The 22,321-nt window shown below is 38.3% G+C and overlaps 1 protein-coding gene across 3 annotated transcripts in view; it reads left to right on the forward strand.

The window, feature by feature from the left end:
• Positions 1-9,016, forward strand: part of LOC117386591 (glucosidase 2 subunit beta-like) — a 270,231-nt gene extending 261,215 nt beyond the window's left edge. For 2 of the 3 annotated variants that reach the window (XM_055229025.1, XM_033983998.2), the window contains one exon: positions 7,219-7,684. In XM_055229025.1, the coding sequence (XP_055085000.1) occupies positions 7,219-7,356 (138 nt within the window). In that variant the 3' untranslated portion in view covers positions 7,357-7,684. Of the gene's footprint in view, positions 1-7,218 lie in introns of all 3 variants that reach the window. The other variant, XM_033983996.2, reaches the window with a different exon arrangement.
• The last annotated feature ends 13,305 nt before the right edge of the window (positions 9,017-22,321 follow it).

The raw sequence follows: 22,321 nt of genomic DNA on the forward strand, positions 1-22,321 counted from the left end.
TAACTCAAGATATGAGCATTATTAACAGACAAATCAGGCACCTTCTTTACCGAGGTTGCTCCCACTATCGTTAGCAACAGTTTTAATTCACAGTGTTGCTAAGTGTTCACTCTCTGCTAAACCAGGAAGGGCGTTACCTTCAACAGCCTTGCTCCGGATTGGCTCTTTCGTTGCTATAATACTCGCGGTCGGAATTCCAAATATGAAACTCAGCTCCAAATTTGCCCCTGTAACCGCTAGCCTCAATGAGCTTCATTCGACTCGAGCCAAACGCTATGGGTGATGTCACACTCACTTAGTCCTCTTCTTTATACAGTGTATGGTTCTGACATTAGCATTAGTATTAGCCCCGATTATGCTAGCACCATTTTTCATTTCCTTATCTTTATTTATACAGAGAGAACCCAATGAAAGCACTCATACTCTTCTTTTCATGGACGCCTTGTTCAAATATAGAAAAATACAAACACAAACAAACAAAACAAAGTACATAAGTCCATTTAAAACATTAAAAACAGGTGCAGGTGTGATTATAAATGTTTATCTCCACATTATTAAATTGTATTTGTGGCACCAAAGTATCCAATTTTGCTCGTCCTTCAAATGTATTCCATTTTTAGGAAGCAAAGTAACCATCTCAGTTCTGGTGCGGCCGGTCGTGAGATCTTGTATTATAAGTACCCGTATCAAAGTTCAACAAGCAAATGCGATAGTCCGGCAGTCTATCAAGTACTCCCTTATAAATACATTTTATACAGTGTTGTTCTCTTCTGACGGAAAGCGATGGCCAACCTACTTTTTCATAGAGTGTACAGTGATGGGCTTTAAATGCATCGCCTGTTATGAAACAAAGAGCTGAGTGAAAGTATCTAAAGGTTTCAGGGTCTGGAGTCTGCATGTATATTATAGCTCTATAATCCAGTACAGAAAGAGAGGTTACAATTTATTTATTTTTTGCATTTATCTATTTATTCTGATGAGACATCCAGCACAGATATTAGTAATTTCTTCCTATTCACCGTTATACCTTCAAGAACTCAATGAACTGTCTGCTTGTATTCATGGTCGATTTACCGCCGCACCTCGCTAGATTGTCTCTCCATCTGCTCGTTCTCCTACAGATCACCCAGGATTCCTTATTCTTTCAACCTAATTTCTAAGGTCATTTGCTCAATTAAAAATGCAGTACTTTTAATCATCTCATTTGCTTGTCCATCTCTCCTCTTTTTTTCTCCAAATGGCAGTCTAATAAATGTCGTCGGCAAACGTACGTATGTAGCGCTGCCATCTGGGGCCTTCCTTTTGAAAAGATGAAATTGAATTTGTTTGATGGGCCCCTCTAAGCGCGAGCAGTGGGCATAAGTGAAGCCTCGTCACAAGTCCGAGCTCATTATATTTGAAATGCCGGAGCCGTTCTTCCCAAGCAGAGAGAGGACAGAGGGTTTGTGGATGGAGAGATGGGTGGGGTTAATTAAAGACAAAGTACTGCGCTGGTTTGAAGTGGGTACGTTCAACTTAGAAGAGTCATCTCAACTTACAAGCAAATGGTTTAGAAATACTGGCCCTTAAAAAATCCGCACTATACTTTTTTGAGTTTAGGATCTGTCACCTGATTATTGTCATGGATGTATTATGGTTTTGTCTTTAATGTTCCGTAGTCTGGCATTAAACGTATCTATGTCTACTGAGGCAAGTAAGGGACTTCACCAGGTTGGGAAGACCAATGACAATATATTTAGTTACAGAATATTGAATACACAAATTAAAATGTTTTTTTTGTAATGTATTCTGTTACATGGTACAATCAGAGTACTGTATTCTGAGTACCGTATTTTTCAAACTATAATTCGCACTTTTTTTTCATAGTTTGCCCGGGGTGCGACTTATACTCAGATGCAATTTATATGTGAAATACAGTATGGGTTTTTTTCTTCATTAATGCGGCTTTTTTGGCTGATGCGACTTATACTCCAGTGCGACTTATACTCCAGTGCGACTTATACTCCAGTGCGACTTATACTCCAGAAAATACTGTACTTAGAATACTTTTACTCTGAGTTCCATTAAGTTATAGTGTAAAAATCATCACATAATCTTTATTTTTGTCGTACTGTTGTGTCTAATGGGTTTTCAATTTTTCTCACTAATACTGTGCACTTCAAAGCCAAAACTGACACATTACCGCTATGTATCCCTTTGATTTTAGAAAAGTACCTCAAAACAGTTACTCAAAATTACTACGCAGAATACGTATTTTCAGTACATGTATTTAGCTAGTTCCCGACACTGTTTACAAGTCAAATCTGTGGAGAGATAGGCCTACTCCCAATAAAGCATGTTTTTCACGCTGTTTTTGAGCAATAAAAAAACTGTTATTATTGAAAAAAATACAAGAGATAGGTTTAAAGCCATACTTTGGAACATTCCAGGCAAATCGGTAACATGCTGCTGAACTAACACATGGATCACGTTTATTTCAGAGGATGTTTGTAGAGGTCTAAAATACACGGTTAGCAGGTATTATGAGATCCCATAGAGACAGGCTCATTTGTTCTCTGCAAAAGAACTATATATTAGCTAAATTGCACCTTTGAGAATTGCTAATTGCATTCATTCAAATTCAGAATTTGGTTACACTTACACTTACACAGCCTTCTTCTGTTTATGTTATAATTCAGAGAGCTACATTACATTTTCTAATGTCCTGTGTCATTATTATTATATTTATACTGCCAGTTACTTCAATTACATGTTTATTTTACTTATTGTACAGATAACATTAATTAAAAAAAAAAAACGTGTTAAAGATAATAAAGGTAACACTTCAGTCACAATAAAACATGATCAAAGACTTCATTCATAACAAAAAATATATATATAATTTAATAGTCCAAACCTCTTATTTAAGGGCCATAATACACTATTTTCTGATGTAAGTTATAAAGTTGTTTCCTCATCAAACAGACCTAGAGTTGTGTTTTGTTTCATTCACACACGTTTAACGCACAAACCCTGCATATTTAGGCTGAGTTCTTCTCTCAAAGTGAAAACTCTGTTCCACCTTGTGATGTCACTGCGTGGTAATACAGGAAGTACTCCAGTGTGTTTTTAAACTCTATACACCTTCACTAGAATCCTTTGGACCATTTCAGCCCTGGAATTTCAAATCTTTACTGAACAAAAACTACCAAAACTACCGAAAACTACCACTTCATAACGTCACAAGGTGGAACGGAGCATTTTGAGCTTTGGAGATGTACAACTCCAGGTATGTTTTTGAGGGGCTAACAACATTATAACATGACTTAAAGCTCATAAGAGTCAATTTTGCGTAATATAGGACCTTTAAGCTGCTACTACGCCTGAATCATTCTTAATAAACCATTTAGTATTATGTATTATGTTTTATTATGACTGTAAATAGTATACTTATTAAAAATCGCTATCTTGTTTTCTATAGCACCAGCGTTCTCTATGCTACCACATAGCTTCACCTTTAGCCCAAAATAATTCTATACTCCCTCTCTGCTGCACATGTCAATTATTAACACCTCCCTGCTAGACCGACAGCATGTGCAGATCCATGGACTTGTAACAGGATCAAAATTAGCCTGGGGATTTACACTGATCCTTTGACTATTTGGCATTTCGAGGTGAAAAACAAAAAAAAAAAAAAGTAAAAACATTTTGCATTCGTGGGCAGCTTTCACTTAAATGTGTAACAAAAAAAAAAAGTGTGCTATTTTAAACCTTGTCCAGCATTGAAACCAAATCACCAGTTTTGTAGCAGGGCTGAAACTTGCGCACAATAGTACCTGTCAAGTCCCCATCTTAGCCTCTCCAGGTGCCTTTGTTCGGCAGAAACATTGTCTGTACAGGGAGCAGTATGATGTGAGGGGGGTTGCCATGGAAACCACCCTCCAAGTAAAATAAGTTGGGCTTTTTTTTTTTCCATTTTTCCACAATGCTTTTTGCAGAGAGCGTCAAAGTCACCTAAAAAAAAGTTATTTGTAATTATATGCCTTTTTTTTTTTTTTTTTTTTTTTTTTTTTTTTTTACACTATAATATAATGCAGCTCAAGTATCCCAAGTATTTATAGTACAGTACTCTGATTCGACCATGTATTCAAATATGTTACAAAATACATTTTAATAGGTATTCAGTATTCTGTAACTATATATATTTTCAAAGTATTCTTTCTATCACTACCACAACTCATACCAAGTTGGAGAGAGTAGTCAAAAAACTTCAAAATAATAATATGACTTAAGTACAAAGTAGTGGTCTATGAAATTAGTTAAAAGGTATTTGGGGAAACTACTAAGAGTACTGTATTTTTCAGAGTATAAGTCGCACTGGAGTATAAGTCGCACCAGCCAAAAAATGCACAATAATGAAGAAAAAAAGATATTTCACATATAAATCGCATCTGAGTATAAGTCGCACCCCTGGTCAAACTATGAAAAAAAAGTGTGACTCAGTGTGAAAATACGGTAACTGCCTGGGTTGTTTTGTTTCATGCTTGTGTATATTTATGGAGATTTGTCGTGTAGGATCATACAGCTAACCGTAAGAAGAGTACGAATAGGGCCTAGGAGAGCTCGCTACATAACTCACATGCATGGATGACATCTAAAACCTCTTCAGGCATGTTTTTGATGAGGGAACAACATTATAACATGGTAGAAAGCTCCAAAACGGCGATTTTGCATAATACCCCTTGTTTAAAAATGGAATAAACAAGTGCTCCAAATACAGCCGTATACGCTCAAGCATATAGCATACTCGCAGATTCGTGAACAAAATGTACTTAATTAACTCGGCTGAATTAATTAGCGTAAAGGAAGCGGGGAGATGTGTTGACGAATACTACAAGTCACCAGATTCATGAAAACGTTAGAAAAACAGTTCAAGCTAACAAAATGCTTTCCATGATATTACGAGGATTCAAATGAAAATAATTACTCCGGTAGCCTTGTGCCTGTTCATGTCCCCCCTGTAAGCCAAGGTTTGTTTTCACGTTTTATTTTCCCAAGGTTCCCATCAAAAATAGTTAAAACACAACCTAAAATGTGAGATCTTTTCGATGGCTCAATTACGTTTACTTGGATTTAGCGCACCAAAGTGAACACAAATATTCCCTTGACTTATAACTGGGTTTGCAGGAAGTCACTGAATTCATGAGGAAATGTACGAAAATACTGTAAAATCACACAAAGTAGATTATATTACTTTGAAATTAATATAAATATCTTTTCTCATCTTGTAATCCAATATTTTTCTTCGTAATTTGCCATTTTTCTCATTAGTGTTGTCACGATACTAAAATTTCAAACTCCAGGAATAGACTCGATACCCGATGCCGATTCTGATATCTTGATGATAATAAAAATTAAGCAATGCAATTTTCAACATTAAATAATAGTACTTATATCTGTACTTCAGTCGTCCAGGTCGGTTCCATAGTTGTCCTTGAGCGTATACTAGTCTATGTGTCTTATACTTGTTTTGATACAGCTCAAAATCATTCTAAAGCTATTCAGGAAAGGTTCATTTTTGTCCCGTAAATGTGACATTTTTAGTATTGATACTTTCTCAAATGAATATCTAGTTTTAGTATCAATTAGTGGCTGATTTTTAATACTTTTGACGACCCTTTTCCGTATAGGTCCCCATTAAAAGTAGATAAAACATAACTTTGAAGGTGTAAACATCAGAGCAGCTCAGTATTCAAATTGACTGTTAAATGTTGTTTTTTTTTTAATGCAGAACACTTTCAGTTTCAGTGTTACAAATCTATTGAACCTCTGCTTAGTTTCGTGGTTATCAAACTTTTCAAACCGAGTAGCATTAAGGTAATATTTTGCTAGATCTAAACCTGGACTTTATCTGGCCTAAATTAGAACTAAACTAGGTAAAAAAAAATGAGACAAAACTATGGATAAATTAGTCTTAAATACAGTGGTGGAATGTAACAAAAAAAAGTAGTAAAGTACTGTACTTAAGTGAAAATTTGAGCTATCTGTACTTTACTTAAGTACATTTTAAATTGGATACTTTTTACTATTAGTTCACTACTTTTGAGAGCATCTGTACTTTCTACTCCGCCACATTTTTGAACAGGACCGAAAAGTATAAGTATTTTTTTATTATTGTCTGAGACCTGCTGAAAATCCTGAGGGTTTGTTTTTTTTCCAACAAATTTGTAGTTTGAGCAAACAAAAATATACAAATGAAACAATCTATTCAATTGTTTCTGTTGAAAATTCAGCACAAATCTGTATCAAAATCACTACATTTGAAACTTTTTAGATCTCAAAATATGCATGAAATGTGGTACTTTTACAATTTACTCTCTAAGTACATTTTCAAACAGGTACTATAATATAATAATTTACTTAAGTTGTTTTTTCATGTGACTTTTTTTTATAATTCTTTTTATTTGAGTTTTTCTTTAAAACAAATGTAAATCAAAAACAATGTACAAAGTAAATACATAAAAAGACAACAAATGTAAAATTAAATAGGTAAAATAATTAATAAAAATAATAAAATAATAATAATAATAAAATAAAATAAAAACAGGGGGGGTTTGTTTCCTGTTTCCAGTTCAACAGAATAAGTCTCCTAGCCAATAATGTCACAAATTTGACAAACGATTTTTGTTCATTCTGGAGATTTGCACCAGCTGAGGGTACGCCAAACAGTGCCAGCACAGGGTCAGGATCTAACTGAAGTTGACAAAGCTCACTTTTGACTTGAGTATTTTTTTGCTCTGGTACCTGTACTTTTACATAAGTAACAAAACTTAGTACTTGTTCCACCACTGTCTAAACAATAATAACCCAAAGAAAGACAAAAGCATGAATAGATTTGTCTCTAAATGAAACAAATACACAAGCTCCCGCGTACCACCAGAAGTACGCCTACTACAGTTTGAGAAACACTTAGTTAATAATAATATAAGTAATATTGTTGCTTAGAATCCACTCTCCCATTGCCAAACAGCGTAGACCAGTTTATACACTGTTGTAACTCTTGAGCATTCCCTCCAACACGTCCTGCTTATTTAATATGATGTTGTCAATTGAGTTGATTTGCTGTGTGGAGAAGGCGTGCGGCGCCAGGTACGAGCTTCAATCAGAGCCTTTGTGAGATAAAAGTGCAGCGCCTCTTGACTCTCCTTCTCCAACTTTTCTTTTCTTGTGCGTTTCTAGGTCACGCTGACATGCGGAACAGAGACAGGCCTGCGAACAGCCAAGGAGCCCAGCAAATGCCAGTACATCATGGACCTCCAGACTCCCGTAGCCTGTCAGCCCGTGCTCAAGCAGCGGGGGGTGCACAGCGAACTTTGACCCCGTCCCCATGGTGACAGGCCGGGGTCCCGCGGGTGCCCCCCCGACATCTGTGTTGTCAGAACATATATACTTCCAACAAGTCGAGCTAAGGCCATCCGCAGATAATAGCACTTCACTTGTCATTGATTGTACAGTGCTGCTAGCCTGGCCAGACAGACTAATACACAACTATTAGGCCTATGCAAATATATATATGTAGTATATTATTTTTGCAATTAGGGAGTGAAAAAAAACATATCAAATGACTGAATGAAACTGAGTACATGGTAAAGTAACATACAATTACACTTGAAGACTACAGACTGCCACTGATCTCGCTTTCTCACAGCCGATACCGATCTTGATTCTTTTAAGGTCCTATATTACGCAAACTTGACTCTTGTAAGCTTTAAACCATGTTAAAAAGTTGTTTCCTCATCAAAAACACACCTGGAGTTGTGTTTTGTCTCATTCACACATGTTTGAGTGACCCTTTATTATTAGTCTGTCTATATCTCCAAAGCTCAAAACGCTCTGTTCCACCTTGTGATGTCATGAAGTGGTAGTTAACAGCTACTTTTTATCTTTGTTTAGTAGAGGTTGGAAATTGTAGAGCTGAAGTTATCCAGACGATTCTAGTGAAGGTGCATGGAGTTTAAAAACACATTGGAACACTTCCTGTATCACCACATGACATCACAAGGTGGAACAGAGTGTTTCCATTTGAGAGAAGAACTCAACCTGAATATGCATAAAAACACAGCAAAACACAGCTCCGGGTCTGTTTTTCATGAGGAAACAACATTATAACATAGATGAGAAAATAGCGTAATATGGGCCTTTTAAATACCTGCCAATACCCGATCTTAACCGATACCAGCATAGGACCTGAAGATTGCATTTCCTACCTTAAAATGCAGTTAAAATGTTATAAAACGGATCCAATTGTGTTATGGTTTGTGTTACGTGTTATGTTGTTTTTACTGCAAGTGACTACAGAACAGCTTTGTTTGAATTGTAGCCCAAACACGAGGAGACACTCTGAGCCAACATCAGCCTGTAAATAGTCTTATTACATCCATTTAAAGGCACAACCACAATATCTGCTGAACCGATATCATGGAACCGATACCCGAGCCAGCAAATCTTTGTCAGTCGATTCTAGTATCGGTAACAGTGCCCTGCCTCCACCAAGACGTTATTCGTATGCCGCAGTGATTAAGAAACTTGGGATTGTCTATGTAAAGCTAAACATTCTTCCCCAAATCTTGAATCTAACCACTAACTTGATTGTTTATTATTTTGTGTAGTAATTTATCTGAGAGTTTTCTGACTTGCCAGGCTACAGAGTTTTTTGTTTTTTCACAAGAAGCCTAATAGGTAAATATATTTTAGATAGAATGTTTCACTGCCCTACATTTGTAAGTGCTTGAGTCATTCCTATAACAAAGTCAACTCTAAGACCACTGAACTCCGGGAGCAGCTAAGATCACTTTTACCAGTCTTAGTAAGCAGCAATAATAGAGCTACGACCTTCCACTTTGCTTGATTACATGTCATCATTGTGGTCAAACCAGTAGAAATAGCACATCTTTACAATGTATGAAAAAGCCAAATGTTGTGCTATCATGTGTGTTCCTTCCATAGAAATAATAAATAAAACTCCATGTCCACTCCTATGCATCGGGTTGAGTGCTTCTTTATAGAGTTACCGCCTTGTATCCACGTTGTAAACATAGACTGTATAAAAAAGTGGATTAACGGACTGTGACACCACCCATAGCGTTCAACTCCTGTCAAAAGAAGCTCATCGATGCTAGCAGTTATGGGGCGAATTTGGAGTCGCGTTCCATATTTGGAATTCCGACCGTGAGCATCGTAGCAACCAAAGAGCCAATCTGGAGCGAGGCTTTTGAAGGTTAATGCCCCTTCCCGCTTGCATCGCTGGTTTTGCACTGGGTGTGGACGCTTAGCAACGCCGTCAATCAAACCTGACGCTAAAGCTAACTAGAACAACCTCAGGTAAAAGAAGGATCATGTAGAACGGATTAATACGAACATTTTAAGACCAAAACGATTAGCATGACAGCAGCAGTTTTCTTTTCAATGGAGGCGTAAGCGCGTCCATGATCACTTCCTAATTGGAACGTAGCGGCTAGCAGGTCAGCTCTGTCCATTTATGTATACAGTCTATGGTTGTACATCAGTCACACTTTTGATCATTACCTCTGCTGCTTTAAAATGATCTTCGTGAGGTCAAACATTGTCTAGTTCTGTTTTTTTCTTTCATTATCTCTTTATAATACACGATTATACATACACACATCACACGCAGCGTCCACAATAATGTCATTTTTTTTCTATCTATATATAATTTGACAGCTACAATTGTTCAGGGCTGATAAAGTGGCTCAGTGGTTGGAGCGCTCGCCCACTAAGTCCAAGCTCTGTTGTTATGTCCTTAGGCACTTACCTTGTCTAGTGCAGTGGTGGATGAAGTGCTCAGTTTTGTTACTTAAGTAAAAGTTCATATACCTGCTCTCAAATGTAGCGAAGAAGTAGCTTATCACCACTGAACCTTCGACAATCATGTAAAACACATTCAGTCAATCAAATCAAACTAACTATTTATTTGTTAGGAACTTCAAATGCAGCAGCCCGCCGTTGCCGCAAGTAGGAACACAATAAATCTAAGGCATATTTATTATTATGGAGTTAAACATTCTGATATTGTTACCTGCACCATTACTACAGAGTGTAAAAAAACCTGCAGTGCACACTTTCCATACACATTTTGAACAACCCTTAATGACATATGTTCTGGCTGCTGTCCTCAGTGTTGTGAGCCTAGTGCCGCTGTTACGTAAGCGCAGCACCCCTCCGCTCATTAAGGGGGAGCTAAATCAGCTGTCAGCTCTGCAATAGGCCGCCTGATCCGCGTCGGGCCTGCTGGGCGCTTCCTGTTTGCCTGCCAGCGGTGTGATCGCCTCAGGCCGCGGCGCCGAGGGACTGCTCCTTTTATTTACCCTGCTCTTCCACAATATGTGTCACACCAGGGAAGATGCCTCTGACTGTTTGGTGCAGCATAACGGCCAGGAGGGAGGAGACTGGAGCTTATATTTAGTTGTGTCTAAATTATAGCACCCTGAGCCTAATGCCGTTGGAATGAGCTGGAACATATCCACGTCCCTATAGGTTTATTAGTGGGATTTTATTGAATATTTGTAATGTAACCATACACTATTTTGCAGGGGAATGTTTGCACAGATCCTTTACAGACACAAAAATGTTCCTACTCATTTGTGTAACTTTTCTTGAGGAGCATACACCACCTGATTATCTCGATGGAGATTTTTTTACTTTGACTGGAATGATCCCTAGTATGGCATTAATCTTAATCTATTTTTTGAGACAAGCATGTGAAGCCACAAGGCCATGTTACAGGTCAGATCTGTGCAGAGGTAATGTATTTATATAACAATAAACCTGTAATTGAATAAATATGTTTTATGATATTCCAAGACAAGCAAGTTTAAAGTTACATAATGCCTCTTTAAACATAACTTTTCACATAAGAACAAGCTAAAATGATAATACTGCAACTACTACAACGCTTCGCAGAGGACCTGAGATGACCTTACCCTTTCCACATCTATCAGATCAGAGGCTGCTCCATATCCAGGCTGTAAGCTCATGTGAGGAGGAAAAACAATACAGCGTACAGTTTGATCTGTGCTTGTTCTGCATTTTAATCTGTGCAACAGATGCTGCGCTGGAGTCAGCACAAACCCGGCGAGCACAGAGGCAGTCTGATGAGTCGACCACAGCTGCACCCACTGCCAATCAGCCGGCGTGTCAAGAGCACCCTCCACGTCCCACATCTGGGACCATACTGTCTGTGAAATCACCCACAAACAAGTAGAGCTTTACTATAGGCACAGAGAACCAGTCGAGGTAAGTACTGACAAGTCAACGGAAAAGACAGGCATTGGTGCAGTTAAAATCATGAATAGTATTACTGTAACTCACCATGCTTTCTAAAGTCCAGTTCTGTACTTTCAAAATTAAAACTTGATGATATATACATCTTTGGAATTTGTACCACACTTTGAAAGTAAATTGTGTAGCCTGCACTCTTACTCTCTTACTGATTTATAATAATAATAATAATAATAATAATAATAATAATAATAATAATAATAATAATAATAATAATAATAATAATAATAATAATAATAATAATAATAATAATAATAATAATAACTACAATCACAACTGAACTGGTTTCCACTGCCCACCAGTATCTTGCAGATAAAGGACAGATTTTTCTCATTCTCAGCATGTAAGCTCAAATCCTCAGGAATTTTGTCACTGGGCTGCACTAGCACTGATTAATATAACATAGTTTAAGACTAGACTGAAAACCCACCTCTTCTCTCTGGCATTTAATTCTAGGCAGGATATCTTGGTGTTTTATTGTTTTTTTGCTCATGTATACTATTATCTTTACATTTGTTTTTTTTTATATTGTAGAATATTTATGTGAAGCACTTTGGGCAGCTGAAGTATTTAAATGTACTATATAAATACAACTGAACTAATTAATAAGGATTCAGATCAGACGGAGTCCTTTTAGTTTTAAACCAAATATATTTCAGCATTGACTGGCTCTGGCGAACCAAATGACAGACTCATGTGGGGCTCATTCTGCTTTCTGATTGGATAATCGTCTTGAGACCGAAACATCAAATTACACATAAACAACTTATTAATCATGTTCAACGATTTTGTAATTAAGAATAAATCCACATTACAGTTGTTAACAGGAAAAGCAATATTTCATTTGAGAACGCTTACCTCGTATCTGAGGACACAATCATGATTATGAAATTTGAAATACAAATCTCACCTTTCTTTGTGAAAGACTCAAGTTTGTTGCCTGGCAAATCCAGAATGATATCTCTCTATTTTTTTTTATACAGATTGATATCAGTCTGGTCCTCATGTTCTTTGTTGTGTCTTGTGTGGACAGTCAGATCTGTTATTTCAGTGACACGTGTGAAACGAAGGAGCTGATTGGTCAACTGTGATTTATAAATAAAGTCTTATTTATCTCACCTCAGACTAACAGAGTTTAGTCCTTCGCCCACTGTTTCTACCGAAATCCGTGATGTTTTTCAGCCCCCAGTGATACTTTTTCCTTTATTTTTTCTTATACGGGGAACCATGCCTGTCCCTGATTGGCTAAACCACCTGTCAATCACACCCATTTGAAAACCAGTGTTTCACCAGTGACCAGACTCACATCTTTGTAAAGTAATGAAGAAGTGTGTATTCTGAATCCTAGGCCAAGTTTGGTTAAATCAAACTGGAAATCTATTCTACGACACATAAATTGAAAAATCATTCAACAGATCGTACATAACCGAGGAAGTCAAACAAATGAAAAGTTCCAAAAGAAGAAACCTCAGTATAAAGCTACATGACTTATTGGTTTCCTCCAGCCCAACAGGGGCCGATGAGGTAGCCCCTGTTTAAACCCAGAGTTATTTGAAAAGTGAAGAAGTTTGGATCTTCTTGTGTGTTTTGAAGTGATGTCCGCTGATGTGTTTTGCTATATTAGAGCGGGGAAAGAGGGAGCCGTGGGTAGGATTCAGTGGGGAGAGCTAGCGCACGCAGCCGCACATTGTTCAGCACATTTGCACATGAAGGGCCCGCTGCAGAGAGTTTCCAGTCGTGCGTGGGCGTGTTTGTGTGTCGGCTCCAAATTGCTAAAAGGGCCCAGAGGCTCTCTATTACATTAAATCAGAGTTAGAAGGAAACTGGTTGAGCTACCTGTTCAGACTGGTGACGGACTGGTAGACGTGACGCCCACTGCAACATGCTGTTTTTCTTCTTCTCTTGGATCCTTTTTGAAGATTTGAAGAGGCTAGCTCTGCCCCCGGGGGTGAGAGAGGCGCACGACACTCAAATCCATCGGAGTCTGCTGTGTTGAGGCTCCACGCTGACAGCATTCTGCAGTCAGACAGAGATACTGGCTGTATGTTCACAAAGTCCCATTTCACAACAGTTCTTGGTGAGGACTTAGAACAAAGTCTTCTGTGGGTTTTTAAAATGGTCACAAAGTCTGCTAAATGGTTTCAGCTAAGTTTTTGAAAATGTTCTATTTGTGCTCAGCAAAACAAAATTAAATCAGCCTTTGTAACTAATGATTAAAAGTATAGACATTTTTTTAATCAAAACGAAAAGACTAAAAGATTAATGGGTTAAACTTTAAGCTCCCAATGAAACAAACAAACACAAAAATATACATATAGTTTTATTTTTCAAAGACAGAGGCCCAGATCAACTCCCGAGGCCTATGAATTAGCCTAGCACAATAGCATAATTTACATACAATTTAAATTGACTGGAACAACGCTGGTTTAATATACATTTTACATACACCGGAGCTACACCATAGACTGTATAAATAAATGGACATAGCTAACCTGCTAGCTGCTAAGTTCTGGCTTCCGGCACCATCGACTCTCGGCTACAGTTCACTTTACATTGGAAAACTGTCACCCCTCTTTCCGTAACTGCTGTTCTCAGGCTCGTCATTTTGGTTTTAAAATGTTCACATTAACCCACTTTACATAATCCTGGTATTTTTATGTCACTATTGTGTCCGTAACTCAAAATATGAACATTAATAAGAGACAAATCAGCTGCCTTGTTTCCCTGAGGTTGCTCCTGTTAGCGTTAGCAACAGGTTTGATTGACAGCGTTGCTAAGCGCCTGCTCCATGATAAACCAGTGGTGCGCACAGGAAGGGGCATTACCTTCAACAGCCTCACTCCGGATTGGCTCTTTGGTTGCTATGATACTCGTGGTTGAAATTCCAAATATGAAACTCAGCTCCAGATTTGCCCTATAACTTCTAGCCTCGATTAGTTTCATTTGACTGAAGCCGAACGCTATGGGTGACGTCATACTCACGTTGTCCACTTCTTTATACAGTCTATGAGCTACACCTATTAAACAGAGAACTACAAACATTTGGACCACTCATTTTGGGGTTAAAGCTTTATTCACCAGGTTTATTTTTATTATTAAGGCATTTTTAGACAGTGATGTGTGACCCATTAAATCGAATTACCAGTCTACGAATCACAGATCGATTGTCTACCTCACCTTTAAGAACACTAGACTGGTTCATGTCACATTAGCTTCAGGTCAGTCTATTGCAGCCTGCAGCCTGAAGTCAATTTTTCATGAGTATAGCTTTCCCTTTGCAGTGGAAGTAGTTGTTATTTCTCTCTCCTAAAGCGCATAGCCCCACTTTGAGCTCCTCTGCTGTGCCTTAATTAAGGCTGCTGAGGGCGACTTTCTCCAGACAAGCGCAGTCTATTTTTACCCAACAATATTTCACAAAAGCAACCAAACAAAGTGGATTTTACTGTCCTAACAAAGCCAAAGGTGTGGAATAAGTGTCGGATGTGCTAATCTAAAGTTACTGTAGAAGTCTCAACAGTGCAAAACCGCATTATAAAGTTGCTGTAAAAAGCTATGGAATGATCAGTAAATCCCATATGAATCCTGTATTTGCATTCTTATGTCAAACAACAACACAATTTGAATTTGTATGTGCGTTTTGTCCTACTCAGTCAAACAGCTAGGTAGGGTTTATGCACCCTAATCCTGGTTCATGGTTCTTGGTGTGTTCATCTTTCTAACATTTTTTTTCAGTTAAAGATGTTTTTGAAGGTCTTGAACAAGATTTTGATTAGACCGTAGGGAGATAGAATCTACATAAGAAAACATGCACAGTTGTCTCTCACGCTCACCTTTTTTCGAGGATTTTTTAAATTCTGCATGTTTTTTTTTTTACAGTGTTTGAACATGCATTGTGTTCTGCATCCTGATTGGCTAAGGGATGTGCCGCGTCTCCTGTACAGTACAAATTTATGTAACCTTTGATTTATTTGATGTATATTATTTTATGTATTAACATTTATTTGGGTCATTAGTATTTTGTTTATTACTTACTTATTACTTATTTTATTAACAATGAATATTATTTTAGTATATTATGTTGGATACATTATTTACTTTCTTCATAATAATATTGGCTCCTACTTATTGTTGCAGTACATCACATTTGAAGAGCGCACCGATAAAAATGTAACGAGGATGAGATGAGTTAAGTAGAGCTATAACTGTCCTGTCGTGTTGGTCCATTTAAGCAGGACGTGGACATGCTGAGGGAAGGTAGAAGTTACGCCATTACGGAATAATTTAATCTTTGGTTCGTCACATAAAGAAAGAGGAAAATAACATAAGGACGACAGCAGCAATAAGTTTTAACAAGGATACAAAAAGGGTTGTAACTGCCCACAACAAGACCATCATGCGGATGCTTTAGCTGCTTTAGCTTTGTGGATCAGTGACTGCAGGAAAAAAAAAAATATTACGAGACACTACAGCAGAGTGGCGCCAGGACAAAGAGACGTGGTCAGAGGAACTGTGAAATACAAGTCACTATCAATCATTTATTATGTGTCCAACCTCATAGGTTGATCATTAAATTTCAATTTGTAACAGTATTTCTAAAAGTTGTCATTTCAGTAAAAGTTGTCATTTCAGTATAGTATTTGGTTTCTGTCTATAATACTGTGCTTATTTTTTTTAAATCTACGAAGGTTTGAACTTTGAGAGTGTTTAAACAAGAGAGAAATGTCAGAAAATGTTAATGCCTGTGTGAGAAAAGTGTATAAAGTGTGTGGTGAGGGGTTTTACAGCTGCAAAACATAAAGAATAATAAAAAATAAAAATAAAGTTTTCTAGTTCACGGATTTCTCCAATTGCGGGTTATTTTTGGAACGTAACCCCCGCGATAAACGAGAAACAACTGTAATTTAACTTGTATTATGAATGTATGGAGCCAGGGAACACTAAGAAATGGAATAACTTAGAGCTACGCGAGTTGCTTTATGATGCTTTGGGATGAGAGCTGATTGGTTGTGGAAAGACGGTCCACTCTGCTTCACTTGGCCATCGGAAAAAGTGGTTCTAAGGCTGTGCTAGTGGCTAAAAAAAAGCATCTATGTGAATACTAGCGATGTGCAAAAGGGTTAGTTTGTGAGAGCTAGGAACAAGTTAGATTTAAGTCGATGTGTATTTGCGTATTTGTAACGAAAGACAGTCCATCTCTGAACAGAAATGAGTTGGATCACCCATTTACAACTCCATCCTCAGGCCTAAATGAAAAAAAAAAGGCAACAATAGGGATAGCCTGTATGCTAATAGGTGTGAGATCAACCTTTAAAGGCTTGGATGATTATGCTAAATATGACTCAGGGGCAGTTCCCACTTAACTAACAAGAGAAACTGTAAACAAATAGCTGTGTTAGTTTCAGGGTGGTTAGTTCCTCCCTTCAGACATATAAGGCAGTGTCCACGAGTGTCCTTCCTTCTTCGTTTCACAGTTTGGAAATCAGGTAGAAGGAGACAAAGATGTAGTTGCGAAACAGTGAGCAGGACTAGCGTGTGTGTTTTGCGCGTGTGTGTGTGTGTGTCATGCTCTCACGTCTCCGCAGCGCCACACTTTGCCTGCCGAGCGTGGAGAGGAGGAGTGGAACAGTCGGAGGTTTGAGGCCGAGCTGTGAGAGCATGTGCTAGCAGACAGACCCCCACAGAGGAAAGATCTCCCACTGACACGCCAGAAAGCACCGGGGCCGAGACCAAGCTCAGCCCTGTCACGCCAAAGGAGACCAGAGAACGTGGCAAAAAAACAACATGCTTTAACCTACAAGCAATGGTGCAAAATGTGCTGGGAAGTGTTTTGTTTGTACTCATCTACAAATGTACTGTTTTAAGTTCCTGTATTACACAAAATGGATTCTTGAGAGCTATAAGCCATGTTGTAATGTTACCTCATCAAAAACATATCAGGAGTTGCATTTTGCTTCATTCACGCTTGTTTCATTAGCCATTAATCCAAAGTCGTCTTCTCTGAGCGCTCAAAAATGCTCCAAACTGTTCACATTTTGGTTGGATTGTTGCGTCACAGGTAAAAAATCCAACACTTTCTGTACAGTTTTCAAGTCCATACACCATCACCGGGCTTGTTCTTGTTCTTAAAGTCGCACCTCACTGTTTTCATTCTGATTTTACTTAAACAGAAAATTCAAAAAAAAAAAAAAAAAAAGACCGGATTGTTGTCAGTTGTAAGTGGTTAAAAATGTTTTTTGTAGTTACCCAAATGAGTCACTCATGCTCGAGCCCGGCCACCATTTTTAGCTTGTTCCTCATTATTAGGAGTTTGAGATCACCTTCAACATGAGCCCAAAAGATGAAATGTCAGTGTATTTTTAGCCACAGTGGGCAGGGTGCTCACACTCCCCTTTATTCTGATTCAAAGCTGGTTTAGTGCAGCTGGAGAAGATCAGTATGCGGTGGTTTTAGTTGTCGTACAAGTACCAGCTGGTTGTGGTGGTAGTACTAGTAAAAGTAGCTGTATTGTCATCAATCAGTTTACAAATTTACTGCGGAGGTGTCACCAGTGTTGTCTCCAGCTGTGGTAGTAGTACTATTAGCAGTAACCACAGCTGTAGAAGTAGCAGTATTAATATAATAGCAGTTTTGGCTAGCAGTACAGAGGCAACAACATTGTAGTTCTTGTAGAGTTTGGACCACAGTACCTCAGGCGGTGGCTGTCTTCTTTGGTGTGGAGTGACCTAAAATTATACTCACTCACAAGAGCACTGTTAGTTAAAAATACTATGATTAAAGTAGAAGTACAAAGTAGTGGTCCAAGAAATTACTACTTAAGTAAGGATAAATGTGTGGATGTTGCATCTGATCAGGGCCGGCTCTAGCTTTCAGGGGGCCCTAAGATGAATTTGCCTCTGGGGCCCCCGACAGCGGATGTATCCTGGCTCAGGTATTGGTGATTCACATTTGACAACATTATGACTCTGCTCTCATCGTCTTGACCAGTTGTATTTGTGTTTATATGACCAACATCAGACTGAAAACATCCAGAATGTCACAACTACCACAGTCACAAGAACAGTAGACAAACATATAAGGGGGAGTCAAGATTTTTGAAATTCTAGACTTTTTTTTTTTCATTTCTGGTGGATTTTAATGTGTTCCATTTGGTGACAGTGGGTTTACATTTACATTATAAAGGGCCCTTGTAGCAGTGTAAACACATATCTGCCCTCACCTCTGCACAACTCAAAAATGTAGGCAGCTGTAGATATTTTGCTACTATAGATATAAAACAAAAGTAATTGTTTTAGAGGAACAGCTCAAAGTCCAGTGAAACTTAATATATTCAATTATTTTCAATATAAATGTATGAGCTCTTAGGGGCCCTCTGGTGGCCTCGGGGGCCCTAAGCAGCTGCTTAGTCTGCTTATAGGCTGGGCCGGCACTGCATCGGATTTATAATTTGAAAAAACACATTTTCAAAATAAAGTGATAATTCATACCCTTAGATTTTTATTTTGTGACTTTTTTGTATTCTTGTTAATAAATACTTTCTGTACATGCTATCAAGATTTATGTGGAATTTATGTGAAAAAAAAAAAAAAAAAAAATCCCATAATCCCATTCCATTGAGCTATGTGAGTCGTCCGGAACTTTAAATGCAAATACAAACACGGTGACCAGACTAAGTGAGTGTGTGTATCATTGGTCTGTTATTAATGTTCATATCTTGATTTATGGACAAAATAGCCAAATAAAAACACCAGGGTCATGTAGCGCAGATTAATACGAATATTTTAAGACCAAAATGATGAGCCTGGCCACAGCAGTTATAGACAGAGGAGCCACAGTTTTTCAATAGAAAGTGAATTGGTGCCAGAGTCAATGGAGCTGGAAGCGAGCCCATGAGCAGCTAGCAGGTTAGCTATGTCCATTTATATATACAGTCTACGGTGGTGACCCAAGCAGTGTGAAGTTTTACTATATTCCAAGCTTGGATAAAATTCCGATTTGTTTTATATTTTCCAGCCAGGGCAAGAACATTTAACAACTTTTCCAGTTCATTTCTCAGCTGTCTCCATAAATCCCTCTAATGCTGTCTGTGATTAATACATTGTCTGTCTGGCGGTAAATATGACTGGCGAAAGGCTGAGAGGTGATGGACGGTGGCAATCCCGACTCTTCCCTGGCCTTTTGTGGCTCGTATTCCCTGTGTAAATAGTTTTTTCCCCTGGTGTAGCTCCCATTAGGATGATCGATGAGAGCAGATGCAGAGGGGATGGTTAATCTTTCCGCCACAGAAAGATTGTGGAGAGATGGAGGGTGGCAGTGGGTGAGCAATCCTTGTACATAAATAAACAGGATATTGCAGAAGAAATGGAAGAGATGAAAATAGTCAAGATCCCTTAAAGGTGCATTATGTAACTTTTCCGGTTGGTCTGTGCGCTATTGTGGCATAATAAGTGGGGCCGAAATATAATGCTAAATTAAATAAACCAAGAACATCACTAGCCTAGAAAATATGCAGCTCCAGTTTAATATAAGTTAACATTTATTCACTTAACAATGGTTTTAAATGATGAGTTCTGTTTTACGTTCACATTTTCAGTTAGGTTCATTTCATACTTCGCTTCTTTTGTGGCACAGTTAATAATTTAGCTCAGTTAAATATTATTCAGTCCATTACAATAATTTAAAATAAAATGTTACGCAGTTCACTTGATTTATATATGAAGGTAAGACAGCAGCTCCCCAAAAAGGCCAGTGACGTCGGACCCCACTCTGATGGACGCACATGTCATGTTTCCTCATGACCAAAACTGCTCAGTACCAGCTACACCCAGGCCTCCAGCGCTGCCCGCAGTCTGACACTATGAAAGGGGCTCTCTGGCAGTGACCGCGGTACTGGCCCTGCAGAGATGGACACACAACTGACCGCAACCTGAGCACGGCCCGGTTAACAGGAGAGCGGAAGTAGGAGACAGCAGGTATTTTTATAGCACAGGGTTAGGGGGTGAGCCATCTGCCGGCTAAGAACAGTACCAGTATCCACCCCATACTGCTACACTATAGTCTTATATCTAATTATGATGGATTTTGCTTTGTCTTTATCGTGTTAAACATGTGTTGCATTTATTATTACTCATAAATAACTTGAAAAACATGGATTTTAAATGTGATAGGGCTTGCCCCCCACTATCTGACCTGGTGGTTGTCTCCATGGAGATAGATGAGTTAATACTGTGGGGGATTCCAGGCAAAGCATTAGCATCTCCATGGAGACAAGCAGGTGGCAGACCCTTTGATTTTCATGTGATGTTAACACTATTTTGAACTTATTCCAGCATATTCCAAAGCATGAAATAAGATATTGTAGTCTATTTTTATTTATGTATTCATTCATTTATTTATTTATTTATTCATTTATTAATTATTTTTATTATTATTTTTTTTTTTATTTATTTTTTTTTTATATATATATTTTTGCTGAAATGTTTTACTACTACCTTTATATGGTATGTATATCCAACCTACAACATCCCAGCAATTTATGATATCATTTCTATCTTAAAAGTACAGTTCGGAACTTTCTGGAGATGGCACGTCACCAGCATGATTCCACAGAAATAGAAACTTAAAGCCACACTTCAGAACATTCATTGTGGAGACAGATGTTTTATGCCATACCGTTGTAAATTATAGCCAAAGGAACAACATTTCCATGGAAACAAGCAGGAGAAAAGGCCACATAACAGTCAGGCTCGTGGAGATGCAAGCCCGCTCACAGTAAAGACACGTTTCGCTAAGATAAAAAAAAAAAAGAAAAAAAAAAGTTACATACTGTGGCTTTAACAACTGGCTAAAGCAGAACGAAACAAACAGTGGGATAAAGGAGGAGAGCAGCGAGGGGATGGGGTTGCGGGGGAGCGGGGTGGACGAGGGGGGGTCAGGTGGGCGGGGTGCTGCTATATCGGGCTTTCACCACAGGAGCCGCTTAATGAGCACTGAGTTTGTAAGTAATTATCGGTTCTCAACCTGATAATAGTCATTGCTGCATTTTGTGTAGCTTTTTCCACATACTTATACAATTATGGCAATTATTAACGAGGTTTCGTCTTGGCGTGGCTGCTTTGCATTTCAAATACATCGCAGACGGCCGTTCGGGACCATTATGTGTGCAGCGTTCAGCACAGGTCACCGGAGGATGGGGTTTTCACTAAGTGGCACAGTAAACAGTAATGATTCCCATAATTGTATTTTCAAAACAAACACAGCAGTTTGCAATGTAGACAATGCCGACGGTAGAAAATACTGCAACAAACGTATTACAAACATTACATGGTCTGAGCCTAAACTTCAGGATCCATGGATATATTTGTCTATATTTGAGTCCATCAACATTGTCTTATGTGTATTCCCTCTCAGGTATAAGACTACGTGACACTTTTCAAAATAAATGTGGAACTCAACACGAAATCCACTTTTTTTTTTTTACTATTAAACTGTGTATATGGCGTTTTAAAAGCATTGTGCATTGGCAAATAACAGGTAATTTCGCTTTCAGGTCAAAATGCTTATTATTTGCTGTGTTCAGTGGCCTTTGCAATTTCAAGTAGTTGGTGACATCACAGAAGACTGCTTTAATTAAGGCCAGGTGTTTCTGAGTACAAACACCTGCCTGCAGAGGCGGAGTTTGAAGTGTGGATTCTTGTTAGACCAGTCATATTGTTCCTTATACCTCCTCCTCTCTTACTGTCTTCTTTACCCGGGGTAGCAGCTCTATTTGAAATGTGGTTGTGGGCGGAGTTTAGGGTCTTTAGTCCCACTTTAAAGCCACACCACATACATATGATTACATTAACTATGATTGTAGACTGTTTTGGTAAAGCGGTTTCAAATGTAACCATCCGGAAATGTTTCTAATTGTTGAAATCAATACATTTAGCTGCCGTTTAGAAGCTGTTTTGAATGCCCCGAGAAGAGGGGAGCTAGATTGGTGCTG

This window comes from Periophthalmus magnuspinnatus, chromosome 18, assembly GCF_009829125.3.
Source record: "Periophthalmus magnuspinnatus isolate fPerMag1 chromosome 18, fPerMag1.2.pri, whole genome shotgun sequence".
In the NCBI taxonomy this organism is placed as follows: domain Eukaryota; kingdom Metazoa; phylum Chordata; class Actinopteri; order Gobiiformes; family Gobiidae; genus Periophthalmus; species Periophthalmus magnuspinnatus.